This window comes from Ornithorhynchus anatinus, chromosome X1 (assembly GCF_004115215.2).
Source record: "Ornithorhynchus anatinus isolate Pmale09 chromosome X1, mOrnAna1.pri.v4, whole genome shotgun sequence".
Classification (NCBI taxonomy): Eukaryota; Metazoa; Chordata; class Mammalia; order Monotremata; family Ornithorhynchidae; genus Ornithorhynchus; species Ornithorhynchus anatinus.
Window position 1 is genome coordinate 85,867,704 of NC_041749.1, and position 12,524 is coordinate 85,880,227.

General features: G+C 50.8%; 1 protein-coding gene across 2 annotated transcripts in view; it reads left to right on the forward strand.

Annotated features, from left to right (window-relative positions):
* The window catches only part of STAB1 (stabilin 1), a 62,770-nt gene that overhangs the window by 8,312 nt on the left and 41,934 nt on the right, over nt 1–12,524 (forward strand). Inside the window, exons 3-14 of one of the 2 annotated variants that reach the window (XM_029050409.2) lie at nt 80–195; nt 385–470; nt 710–779; nt 3,824–3,919; nt 4,592–4,711; nt 5,689–5,885; nt 6,983–7,128; nt 7,436–7,563; nt 7,987–8,075; nt 8,203–8,355; nt 9,104–9,250; nt 12,211–12,273. In XM_029050409.2, the coding sequence (XP_028906242.1) occupies nt 80–195; nt 385–470; nt 710–779; nt 3,824–3,919; nt 4,592–4,711; nt 5,689–5,885; nt 6,983–7,128; nt 7,436–7,563; nt 7,987–8,075; nt 8,203–8,355; nt 9,104–9,250; nt 12,211–12,273 (1,411 nt within the window). The remainder of the gene's footprint in view (nt 1–79; nt 196–384; nt 471–709; nt 780–3,823; nt 3,920–4,591; nt 4,712–5,688; nt 5,886–6,982; nt 7,129–7,435; nt 7,564–7,986; nt 8,076–8,202; nt 8,356–9,103; nt 9,251–12,210; nt 12,274–12,524) is intronic. The other variant, XM_029050410.2, reaches the window with a different exon arrangement.

Genomic DNA, 12,524 nt, shown 5'->3' on the forward strand with positions numbered 1-12,524 from the left:
GAGGAAAAGGCTCCAGGGCACCACTTGAGCCTGGAGCTCTCATTGCCCTCCCCTATCACTGGCCTCTCTGCTGTCTCAGTTACACAGTGAATTTGGGCGAGACTACCATCTCACTATCGGGCTGCAACCATCTGTGTCGGAAGGAGTTTACAGAGAAAAGCTGCTGCCCTGGATTCTGGGGCTCTGAGTGTTACGGTAAGTTGGAAGGGCTCAGGGAATGATCTTTGTTTGAGCTAACTGGGCCGGGCAGCCACGGGGTCAGGCCTGTGCCTGGCTGGCTCAGGACTCTGGCACCTGACTGAGCCAGGCTGGTCCTGACCTCCCAGCACTTAGTACAGTGCCTGGCACATAGTAGGCACTTAGATACCATAATTATTATTACAGAGTGCCCGGGGGGTGCACAGAACCCTTGCTCTGGCCATGGCACCTGTCTAGAAGGGATTACCCAGAATGGAACCTGTCTGTGTGAGGTAAGGAGGAGAGGAGGGATGAGGGGTGAGGAAAGGGAGAAATACCTGATGGGCCCCGTCTCTGGGTAGTTGTTGATGTGCTTACTCGGAAAAAGGGGAGTCCCAAGCAAGGAAGGGGCTCCATCACTGGGATGGGATAGTTGGGGTGAGGTTGGAACTAGGGTGGAGGAAGAGGTGAGGGTGATGGGACTCAGAGCTCACAGCCATGGGTGCCGGGGGGGGTGGGGGAACTCTCTCAGGAAGGGTTCACCGGCTTCACCTGCCAGGAGTGCCAAGATGAGAATATGTTTGGTTCTGACTGCAAGTCAGGTAAGGTGGGAATTCGGGGGGCCGTGGGTGGAAGTGAGGGGCCCCTCTCTAGGAGAGGAGGAGCTGGCTATGACCCAGAGACAGAAGCTGGATAACAGAGATACACAAAACCGGTCACTGTGTGTTTTGATAAACACCAAAAAACTGTTATTCATAAGATTTAGCTGTTAAAGTGAGCTTCGTGCTCCATCCCTCTGGCCCTTTCAGCTTGTTCTCCAGCACTTCCAAACCCTTTCTGGAGCCTGCCCTTTTTAAGGTACACCACCCTAATGTCTTCCCCCTTTATAATAAATAATAACATTTTATATTCTAGAATGAACATAGATCATATCAAGGTTTTAACCAGTTTCGATTCATTTCCCACCTCTGGTCGGCCTTCTTAAAAAGTGTCTCGTCCTTTCATGTTTTCTTTGTCTTTGATGTCATTTTTCTTCATCTTTTCATCAGTTTTTTCTTCAACTCAGGTTTTTCCAGAACTTGTGGAATCACTCACCCACCTCACTGTCCTTTATAAAACAGAAGCCCTGAAATCTCTGGATCAGTAGGTGACGACTCTTTTCAGGCTCTGCTAGATTAAAGCTATTACACAGAGAAATTTGTGTAATATTTCCTCTTGATGCACTTAGAAATATCCATCTATCAGTAGTATTTACTGAGCACCTATTTATGTACAGAGCACTGTACCAGGTGCTTGGGAGAGTACAATGGCAGTCAAAAATGCAGCCTCTACCTTCAAGGATTTTCCAATCTACCGTAATCTTCCAAGAATCCTCTTTAATATTCAGCCCACTTGCTCAAACTCTTATATAAAATATTTGAAGTCCTAAGCGACAGTCACTGACAGTTTTAAATTATTAGGTCCTTCATAGCTTAACGGGGTTCTTTCTTCACTCTCCAATTCTTAGTCTATATTCAGCTCAATACAGATACACTCAGTCCTGCCCCAGCTTTCTGCCTGATTATATTGTCACTTAACCTCTCTGGACCTCAGGTTTCTCATCTGTAAAATGGGGGTAATAAGACCTCTCTCTCTCTCTGTGTGACAGGTTGTTGTAAGGATAATTGCTCAGTCAGTTAATGGTATTTATTGAGTGCATACTGTATGAAAAGTACTATGCTAAGCACTACTTCCCATATACCATGTACTGTAAAAAAAAAAATCAGCTTAATTTATGTGGTTACATTTGATATTGAAATTTCAAATTTCAGGATTGAAATTCTTGAAAATTTTCACTAGCAATCATAGCTAAAACATCTCCAGTCAGGAGCAGCATTTTACAGTCACTTTTAGGGGCTTAGATGATTTTAGCCGTTCCATATCCAAATAGAAATCTCTCCTCACTCACCAGCCTATAGTTTGCTTCGAATTCACTCTTGGTGTCATAGTCTGTACCTTCAGGTAGAACTGAGCCAATCACTGCTTGTTTAAGTAATAAATAACTGATGTATTAAAGGTTCTTTATCTAAGAACATGTAAGCCTTGCTCATGCTCAATTCTTCTACTGGTTTCTGTTTTCTCCAACACTTCTTGGTGTTCTTTGGTCTTTTCCCCTCTTAAAGGGGTTGCATGAAAGCAGGCTGGTTGCCAGGGCTACAGACCAGAGTCCCCTTAGCAGAGAGAAGGGCATCCTCATACCTGGGGCTGATTCTGTATTTGCCATGCTACTGGTCCTCTTTCTCACTCTTCAGGGATGAGGCCTATAGCTCAGGAAGGGCCTGAGGAGAACTCCTGCCTTCAGGCCAGGACAACTGGTCCTTCTGAGCTCCCTTTATAATGTCATGACTATCCCCGTGGCAGTTTCCAATCCTTTCATAATGTGGAGTCATTGAGTGGAGGGAAAGAGGACTGAGTTAGGCTTAGTAAAAGGGTTCCTAAGACTTCTCGCCGCTTAGACTGTAAGCTCGTTGTGGGCAGGTAACGTGTCCGTTTACTGTTCTATTGCACTCTGCCGAGTGTTTAGTACAGTGCTCTGCATGCAATAAGTACTCAATAAATATGATAGGCTGACTCTATCACCTACAAAGAATTGCCTCTCATCAGCCCTCTCCCAATGACGGTATTGCATTTTTTGGGGCGGAGCCATTTTCCCTCCTCCCCATCCTGGGCCTGCAGGCCTGGACCTATCTGCATGGCTTCTGTAGGAAGTCATAAACAGCACAGCTGTTCCCCAACTCTCACTTATCACTGTGGAGTTGTTCTCTCGCTTAACATTTCCTTGCTGAGCCAGCTGGCCTTGGCCCTACCTACAAGAACCCCTGTCTCCCCTTCTTCCCACCACCCCTGCCACTTCTTCCCTTCTCCTGCCACAACCTAGAGTTCATATGGTGACTGGAAATGTTCTTGCTGACCTCGCACTGTCAGGAGAGCTCTCGAACAGGATGTCCATTTTCCAATCCGGTGCTAGTTCTGATCCTGAAATCCTGGAGTCAGTAGAGATGCGCTAAGTTTCTGTCTTTGGTCAGCAGCCCAAAGGATCTCTTCCTTACTAGACAGTTTAACACATAGTCCCCCCCACCGCCCCGAGAGATATACACCAAGATAAACATGGCTATAAGCACTCGGACTGGGACATCCATAAACACACAAATGCAGGCACCCACATATTGGTAAACACCCACGCAGGTACTCTCTGTCTTGTGTTTCTCTCTTTGTGCCTGCTTCAATCAGTCTGTTTGTCTGCCTGTTTCTCTCCTTTTCTCTGGGTTCTTGGATTTTTTAACTCAGTATCTATGTCTCTATGTGTGTCGGTGACTCTTAGTGTTGCTGTCTCTATTTCTGGGCTATAACCAGCACTTTCCCTCTAGAGCGCCCTGAGCATGGATGTGGGTAGGGGATTTTTGGTGAGGGTGATTTGTGGGTGGGTGACTTTGCTGAGGCTGCTGGCTCATAGGCCACCATCCTGCCTCCTCTGCTGGCCTTTGGGCGACTGGTGCAGGGAGCCCGACAGTGGGAGGGGGGATGGTGGCTAGACTGTCTGGCTCCCCACTGCCCCAGACGTCATGCTGTCGGCTGGGGTATGTGGGCTCTCTGCTTGTTTTTGCAGTGTGCGACTGTCAGCATGGACTTTGCAGTAATGGCGTTGCCGGGGATGGGAGCTGCCTCTGTTTTGCGGGATACACGGGGCCTAGGTGTGACCAAGGTGAACGCTGCCTCCATCTGGCTTTAGAAAGGAAAACCAAGGAACAATTCCCTAGGGGATTCCAAATTGGGGAGCGACTCTAAAGCTTTGTCTGGGCAGTGTGGGGCATAGGTGCTCTGCCTCATACCAGCAGCCATTCCCTACAGCGGAGGTGGGGCTCCTGTACTGAAGTGTGGCCCCCCAGTGGAGGGCTTGGGACCATGGAGAGAGGGGCAAGGACAATATGGTAAGCAGATGGACTCCCCTAGCCAGCTCTCCAGCCCGGCCCCAGACTCCTGAAAACCCGGTCGAAGCCAGGTGAGAAGGGCCAGGACCATGGCTGAGGGATGGAGTTTCCATTTTAATTAACATTTTTGTCGGCTGGCAGCTGATTTTTTTTTCAGGCTCCAGGTGGTGGGTCTGGCATAATCCAGACTAGTGAAGAGAGATGGGAAAAGGCCCAGAGCGGGGAACAGCAGGGAGACCGAAGGTTTTCCTTGGGTATTCCCAGCCCTGGCTGGGTTTTGGTTCATTGGTCTTATCTGTCTTTCTGGCCTGAAGAGGCTGTTGAATTAGACTTAGTCTCTGAGGACCCAGCGTGTGTTTCCCCTCCTAGCCTCCCTCTATTCAGGAGGGCTAGGAGGCTGGGGGGTAGTGTCTGACCACTAGTCTCTCTCTGTTCTCTGCTCCCAGAGCTGCCGATCTGCAAGGCCCTGAACTGCCCAGAGCATTCTCAGTGCGTGAGCCAAGACCAGAAGATCCCCAGCTGTAAATGCTTGCCGGGCTATCAGATGCGGGGGGACATCTGCCAAGGTGAGGGAATGGGAAATGGGTGTGGCAAGGGCAGGGGGAGAGAGTAGCTGAATCCCAAACTCCAAACCCCAGGGGATTAAAGTGAACATTTAGGTGGGACTCTACACCTCACTTTCATGCCTCAAATCCCTGCATGGGCCCATTCAGATGCTGATGAAAAATATTCCCATACATTCCCAATCCACGAGGGCACATAATTCCCAATCTCCATGGGCATATCCTTGGGACTGTACACCTGCATGAATATATACAGGTGCCCATTCACCCAGCACACTATTCGGAGCTCCTATCAATAAACCTGCTTGGCCATATACCAAGGCATGCATATGGACACCTATCCATCACACACACACACACACACTTTTTTTTTGTGTGTGTGTGTGTGTGTGTGTGTGTGTGTGTAGGCCATTAATGGTCAAAGACGTCAGTACTAGTTCTTACCTCCAGGTTGAGCTGCTGTAGAAGCAATTCCCGGGCTCCTCCAAGTCCATCCCTCTAAGGCATTAGAACCAAAAGAACAATTTTCTTTCAGCCCCACTTGTACACCTATACTCCACCATAGAGTACCAGTCCCTCCTTTAATCCTTGATTCTGGCAGCAGATGATCCCGGATCATCCCAATCAGGGTGTCGTGGGTTGCAAGGCAGGCAGAGCTTCCCAGAAGCCATCCTATCCATGACCATGCCTCCATCCTAGCCTGATGGAGGACTTGCTTCCTCCCCATCTTCCTCTCCAGCCTAGTATCAGGCTGTGGGCATCTTAGAGCCCTTTTCCATGAACTGCCCACAGAGTTTAGTGGTGAGTGCCAGGACTCCCTCCCCTCTCCTTGGCCAGCTGAGCTCTCAAACAGGGCTATGATTTCACATTTCCTTTCAACTTGCCCCCAACCCCTTCCCCTGCCAGAGTCACCATTCCTCCTCCTCCTCGTCCTCCTCTCCCTTCTCTTCTTCCTCCTCCTCCTCCCCCTGCCCCTGCAGCTCTGGACCCCTGCAGCTCTTCTCCCTGCTCCCCGTTTGCACTTTGCAAGGCTACTGGGGGCCAAAGGTACACCTGCACCTGCAAGGCTGGTTACCAGGGAGATGGAAAGATTTGCCAGGGCCTGGACCCGTGCACTGTCAACTACGGCGGCTGTCCCAGCAACTCCACTATTTGTGTGTACAGATCTCCGGGGAAGGTGAGCAGCTGTGGCACCCTCAGCCGGGGCCTGGGAAACCCCACACCAGGTCCTGTAAACTGCAGGCTGGGGGCATGGGATGTGGCTTGCGAGGCCATGGGCTGCAGGCCACGGGCTCTGGACTGCAGGCTCTGGACTCAGGCTGTGGAGCGGAGGGACTAAAACAGCAGTATTTCTTCCCATAACAAACCCAAATGAAGGGGTCTGGCAAGAGGTTAAGAGGCAGAACAGTAAGGCTAAATTTTGAGGCTTGCATATATGTCCATTCCCCATAGTTTGCGATCTTATTATTAGGATTCTCGTGGTATTTAAGTGCTTACTCTGTGTCAAGCAGTGTTCTAAGTACTGGGGTAGATACCGGTTAATCAGGCTGGGCACAGTCCCTCTCCCACATGGGGCTCACAGTCTAAGTAGGAGGAAGAACAGGTATTTAATCCCCTTTTTATAGTTGAGGAAACAGAGGCACAGAGACATGAAAAGACTTGCCCAAGGTCACCTGGCAAAGAAGTGGCATGGCTTAGTAGAAAGAGCATAGACCTGAGAGTCAGAGGATCTGAGTTCTAATTCTGGCTCCACCACTTGTCTGCTGGGCGACCTTGGGCAAGTCCCTTAATTCCTCTGTGCCTCGGATACCTCATCTATAAAATGGGGATTAAGACTGTGATCCCCATGTGGGACGGGGCTGCCTGATTAGCTTGTACCTACCCCAGCACTTAGAACAGTACTCGACACATAGTGAGTGCTTAACAAATGACAAAAAAAAAATGTGGTGAAGCCAGGTTTAGAACCCAGTTCATTTGACTTCTTGACCTGTGCTCTTTCCACTAGACCCGACTGCTTACCTCTAGCTTTGGCTTCTCCTGACCAAGCCAGACAGACTGTACAGAACCGGAGGCAGGGAGATGAAGTGGGCAGTTAGGGGAAAAAGGGGGAGGGAGCAGGAAAGGAGCTCTTACCCCATCTTCCACAGTCATGGGGTGGAAGAGCATTTCTTTCCTGCTATTCAGAAAGTTTTTTGTTTTTTTTTTTTAATGGTATTTGTTAAGCACTTACTCTGTGCAAAGCACTGTTCTGTTCTCTTTCTCCAACTCCCCCAGTCAACATGTGTCTGTAAGTCAGGGACGTACAGTCCCAGCGGCAATGCCCTGGCCGGTTGCCTCCCATCCTCCTCCTCCTCCACCTGCCGCTCCTATTACTGCGACAGGTCAGCCACGTGTCAAGTGAACTCGGATGGGAAGGTCAGGTGAGTGGGCCCGGGTTAGGGGTGGGACGAAAGGCCAGAGAGGTTGGGGGCGGTGAGAAGGTATTTCTCTGGGGACAAGTTGTGTCTGGTGATTGTGGACCTAGGTGAAGGTGAGCGTGTGTTTTGTGGGAGAAATGTGAGGCGAGAGAAGTCTGGTTGAACAAGGACTTGAGGCTCACTTGGGGTGAAGGGGGTTGTGTCATAGCAGTGGTGGGAGGATTTCAGAACAGCCAGGCCTGTTTAGTCTGCTCACCTTGGCCCTTCTGATCCCACTTCATGTTTCCACCCCCCACCACTGCAACCCCAGCTGTGTCTGCAAAGAAGGGGAAATCGGAAACGGACGTTCGTGCTACGGACATGTGCTCAAGGAAGTGGAGAAGTTGAATAGCCAGGGCCGATTTTATCGGAAGCTGCAGGCGGCACACTCCATGCTGGGTAACTCCTAGGCCTCCTCCCCCACCAAAAGCAGGCTGGGAATCTCTGGACCCCAACTCCCAGCTTGTGGTCCCCCAGACCTCCAGGCCCTGGGCCCCCTGACTGGAAAGCTGGGATTCTCATCCTGACCCTTGGGGACCCCATGATGCTTAGCAGCTCCAGGACTTCTTCCTCTGGGAGTAAAGTGCTGGGGAATGGAGGCCAGAAGAGCGGGGTGGGGGAAAAGGGAGTGGAAAGGGAAGGAAAAATAAATCCCTCCCAGACTTCAATGGCCCAAACGGTTTAAAGCGGAAATGCAGGTGAAGAATCCAAGTTGAGCCAGAGGACACCCACTGAGCTGACCCTTGAGGGTGGGGCAGGGAAAGGGGGAGAAACAGGAACCATCTGTGCCCCCGGTCCCTGATGGTTGCATGTCTCCAACAGAAAAGGGCTGCAGGGATGTGCTGACCAAGTCCGGACCCATCACCGTGCTGGTCCCGACTTCATACTGGTACCTGAAGAGCAACTCCAATGTAAGTTCCATGGGGCCCGGCAGCTCTCTTGCTTCATTTTCCCTGCTCCACGCAGAGGCCCTCGGTGCCCCCTCTCTCTTCCAGTCCCTCTCCATACCATGCTCTGTGTCCCTCTCTCCCTGTGCAGGAGACAATTCCGTGGCAGCTCTGCAGGCTGCACATCATCCCAGGCCTGCATCTGCTGGAGGAGATGTCCTCCGGGCAGAGTCAGACTCTGTGGACGCTGGCTGGGGAGCCGCTGACCCTCACAGCTCCTGTCAGGAGTTCCGTAAGGAGTTCCGTAAGACGCCGACCTTCCCTCCTCTTTTCCCCCCTTCCCCCTGCCCGGTCATGGGCTTCACACTGTAGCTACAGTTGAGAATTATAATGATGATGATGATCATCATCATGGTATTTGTTAAGTGCTTACTATGTGCCAGGCACTGTACTCAGCACAGAGGGGATACAAGCAAATCGGGTTGGACACAGTCCCTGTCCCTCGTCGGGTTCACAGTCTTAAGAGCCCCATTTTACAGATGAGGTAACTGAAGGATAGAGAAGTGAAGTGACTCGCCCAAGGTCACATAGCAGACAAGTGGTGGATCAGGATTAGAACCCAGGTCCTTCTCCCCATCCTGGAGCCAGGACTGAGCTCTTCAGGGAGACTTCAAGAGCTTGTAGCTGAGTCAGCGTGTCTCTTCAGCTCCTTGGTTTATTTTTGTTTCTTTCAGAATGTTTTTGCCCCTCCTCCAGTGCCCTCCAGTCCTTGCTTCTCTCCCTGATTATGTCATTCCCCTAACCTCTCAGTCTCCACTCCATGTCTTTTTTTCTCTTTCTTTTTAATGTCGGGACTTGGGAGGGGGATTCCGCCTCCAAAATCTCTGCTTCTATAGGCAGTGGGGGCCAGAGTCCCGTGATACAGTTATGATGCTGTGATTAGCGAGCTCGGAGACTGGGGAGTTGAGGAAAGAGTCCGCTGGGGTTATGGAAGGCAGGATTGAGGGAGGGGGGCCTTTTTCCCAGTGAGAATTGCCATCCTGCCATTACAGCTCAGTGGCTTCACGTATAAGTACGAGGACCAACCCAATCAGTTGTTCACCATCACGCAGGCCGACTTGCCTGCCTCCAATGGCTACATCCACATTGTCAACAGCATCCGCAGCACCCCCTACTTGGGCGTTCAGGGAGACCCTCAGGTAAGCGGCGCCATCCCACCCTCCCATGCTGGTCTGTGCCCAATCTAGGCCATCCCCAGAATTTAAGATTGTTGGCCAGGACACCCTGGCATCAGCTGGCAGAGCAGCTTGAATCCAGAGTGAGGGGCCTAGTTTTGCACCTTCTCATGGGCCATGCCTTGATCATAACAATAATAATAATAATGTTGGTATTTGTTCAGCGCTTACTATGTGCCGAGCACTGTTCTAAGCGCTGGGGTAGATGCAGGGGAATCAGGTTGTCCCACGTGGGGCTCACAGTCTTAATCCCCATTTGACAGATGAGGTAACTGAGGCACCGAGAAGTTAAGTGACTTGCCCAAAGTCACAAGGCTGACTAGTGGCCGAGCCAGGATTCGAACCCATGACCTCTGACTCCAAAGCCTGTGCTCTTTCATCCCCCCTGGCCCCATAAAAACTGTGGTATTTGTTAAGAGCTTACTATGAGCAAAGCACTGTACCAAGACCTAGGGTAAATACAAGATAAACAAGTTGGACCCATATGGGGTTCACAGTCTAAGAGGGAGGGAGGACTGGAATTTAAACCCCACTTTACAGATGAGCAAACTGAGGCATAGAAAAGTGAAGTGATTTGCCTAAGGTCACACGGGCAAGTGGCAGAGCTGGGATTAGAATCCAGGTCCTCTGACTTCCAGGCCTGGTATCTTTCTACTAGGCTACATTGCTTCTTACCCATCTTAACAGGGGTTTCTCCTGGGCTGAAGGGAGACTGGGGTAGGAGAGAGGTACGCCCAGAAGAGCTCCTAACCCAGTCCCGCTCTGGGAGGGGTGGGCGGGGGAGAGAGAAATTGTGTCTAGGCCCCTGGCCTACTGCCCCCAAGATTTGGAGTCAGGATCCAGGGGGTTCCCCAACCGACCAGCTTCCAGCTCTTTTTCTGGGGGCTGAGCCGAGGCTGACAATACCTTCAGAGGGGACACTGAGGCACAAACAAGGTTTCTCTTTCTAATAATGAACTGTCCCAGAAATCCAGGCCCCTTCCTCAAGAGGAGGGGGATATGATTGTGCAGATGTGCATGTGTAAAGCTGTGTGTACGTGTTTCATCTGAGAACGGGTGTGCATGTGTGCCCAAAAAGATAGGAACCTGCCTGTGCACAAGTTGCATGTTTAGAAAGGTGTGTACCCATGAATATTTGGTACATTTGCTGGTCAGGATAGGGTTCAGCAGTCAGGTACTGCCTGGGAACTGTCAATGTGACTACTGTGTATGCTGTGACGTATTGTACGGATAAGCTTGCACGGAGACCAGCCTTTTGCTGGGATGCTGGGTAGGGAGGGGGAGATGCGGTAACAGGGTATTGTGGGTGAGGAGGGGGGCTTGGCAGTGAAGGGGCAGGTATAGAGCAGCAAGTTCCAAGGCTGTCACCTAATGCACTCTTTACTGGTCGTCCGCTTCCTGGCTCCAGTTCGCACAGGACATGGGATCCAGTTTGCAACCTCTGCAAGTTGGTTTCCTCATGCTCTCTGCACCTCCCCGACCTGCACCCCGTGATAAGGACAGAGACTTCCGAAAGATTTTCTATTTTGTCTTTCCCCCTCGGCAGGAGGAGGCAGCCTTCTTTGCTGAGGTGGCTGTTTGGGAAATTGTTTTCCGTTTTCCTCTCGCTGGGCGGATTCAGATGCTTCCTCCCTGGGATAAGTGGTGACAGGAGGCGCTTAGCACAGCAAGTCCTCCAGGATTGTCTCTGGATTGTGGCCAGTGCTAAATTTGTGCTGGGGCTTGCTGGGGGTGGATCCCAACATCTCTATGTTGGGCAGTTCATAGCCCTGGTACCTCTGGCCTTGGCAGTTCATAACCCCCAGCAGTGTCATCATTGGTAATGACGACTGCACATTCAAAGTCGCTACAAATTGAAGTTGTAAAATGACATCACCCTCGAGCCTTGGCACCTCTCGCATTATGAATTCAACACCGATCATAGCGGAGAAAATAGTGCAGATGCCCCTGCTGGGGCCCTTCCCAATGTAGGAATCGTCTGTCCGGAGGCTGGGAAGACTGGAAAATCGAGAGAGTTGGGTTGCCCTGTCCCCACCTCTTACTTGGGCCGGCTCTTGGCCTTGTCCCAGAGACATTTCTGCCTGGAAGTGAGCTCTGCTGTGGCAGCTCTGCTGATGCTCCCTCCCCTCTCACCTCCCGTGCCAAAACAGCCCAGAGAAATTAAGCCAGACCTGGCCCCCAGCCCATTCTCCCTCCCCGGGGTCTCGGCAACAGTCTTAGGCAGCCACTGAGGCTGTGGGAGAGCTGTAAATCAGCCATGTGGTTTGACACAGACTCCCCCGCAGCCTCAGTGGCCAAGGGGTCATTAAAAGGTTAGTGCTGAAAGCACCTTCCAAATCACTAGGCTGGACATTATAATGTTTTCTAATGGTATTTGTTAAGCGCTTACAATCTGCCAGGCACTGAACTAAGCACTGGGGTGGATACAAGCTAATCAGGTTGGACCCTGTCCGTATCCCATATGGGGCTCACAGTATTACTCTCCATTTCACAGATAAGGTGATTGAGGCCCAGAGAAGTTAAGTAATTTTCCAAGGTCACACAGCAGACAAGTGGTGGAGCTGGGATTAGAATCCAGGTCCTCTGACTCCCAGGCCCGGGCTCTTTCCACTAGGCCACATTCCTGCTCAGTGACTTAGGGCTGCCATTCTACAGGAGAATTGATGAAAGCAGCTTGATGGAAGAACCCCTGTCGACTGCTCACTAAGTCTCCAGCAGTTTTCCATCCCCCCCGTCGTCTGTGAAGACAGCAGAGTCAGACAGTTGCATCTCATTAGTGGAAATTTGGTTTATTGGATTCCTCATCAGGTGGAAACTGATAAACTGATTCCTCCTCCTACCCCCCAACCCTTGATCTGCCAGGGCTAGGGGGGCAATCCTTACCAGAGCCCCTCTCCCACACTGTGTTCTATATTTCCTTACAGAAAACCATTGCAGAGATCCTGGCTTCAATGGAGGTTTTCAGCCGATTTGAGACGATACTTGAGGTGAGGGAGATCAAAAATCAGAAGCTCTGGCTACTAAGGACAGTGATAAGCTGTGAAGGGAGAACCAGGAGAAACCATCTCAAAATGCAGTGAAAGGAGTTGTGGGGAGTACTAGAATCATGGAGTTGGAGGGAGTTCAAGAGATCATCCAGTCCATCCCCCTGCTTCAGAAAAGAACAGCGTGACGGAGGGGATTTGATGACATTTTGTAGCTGTGGGATTAGCACCTATTGCAGCATTTTCCAGGAATC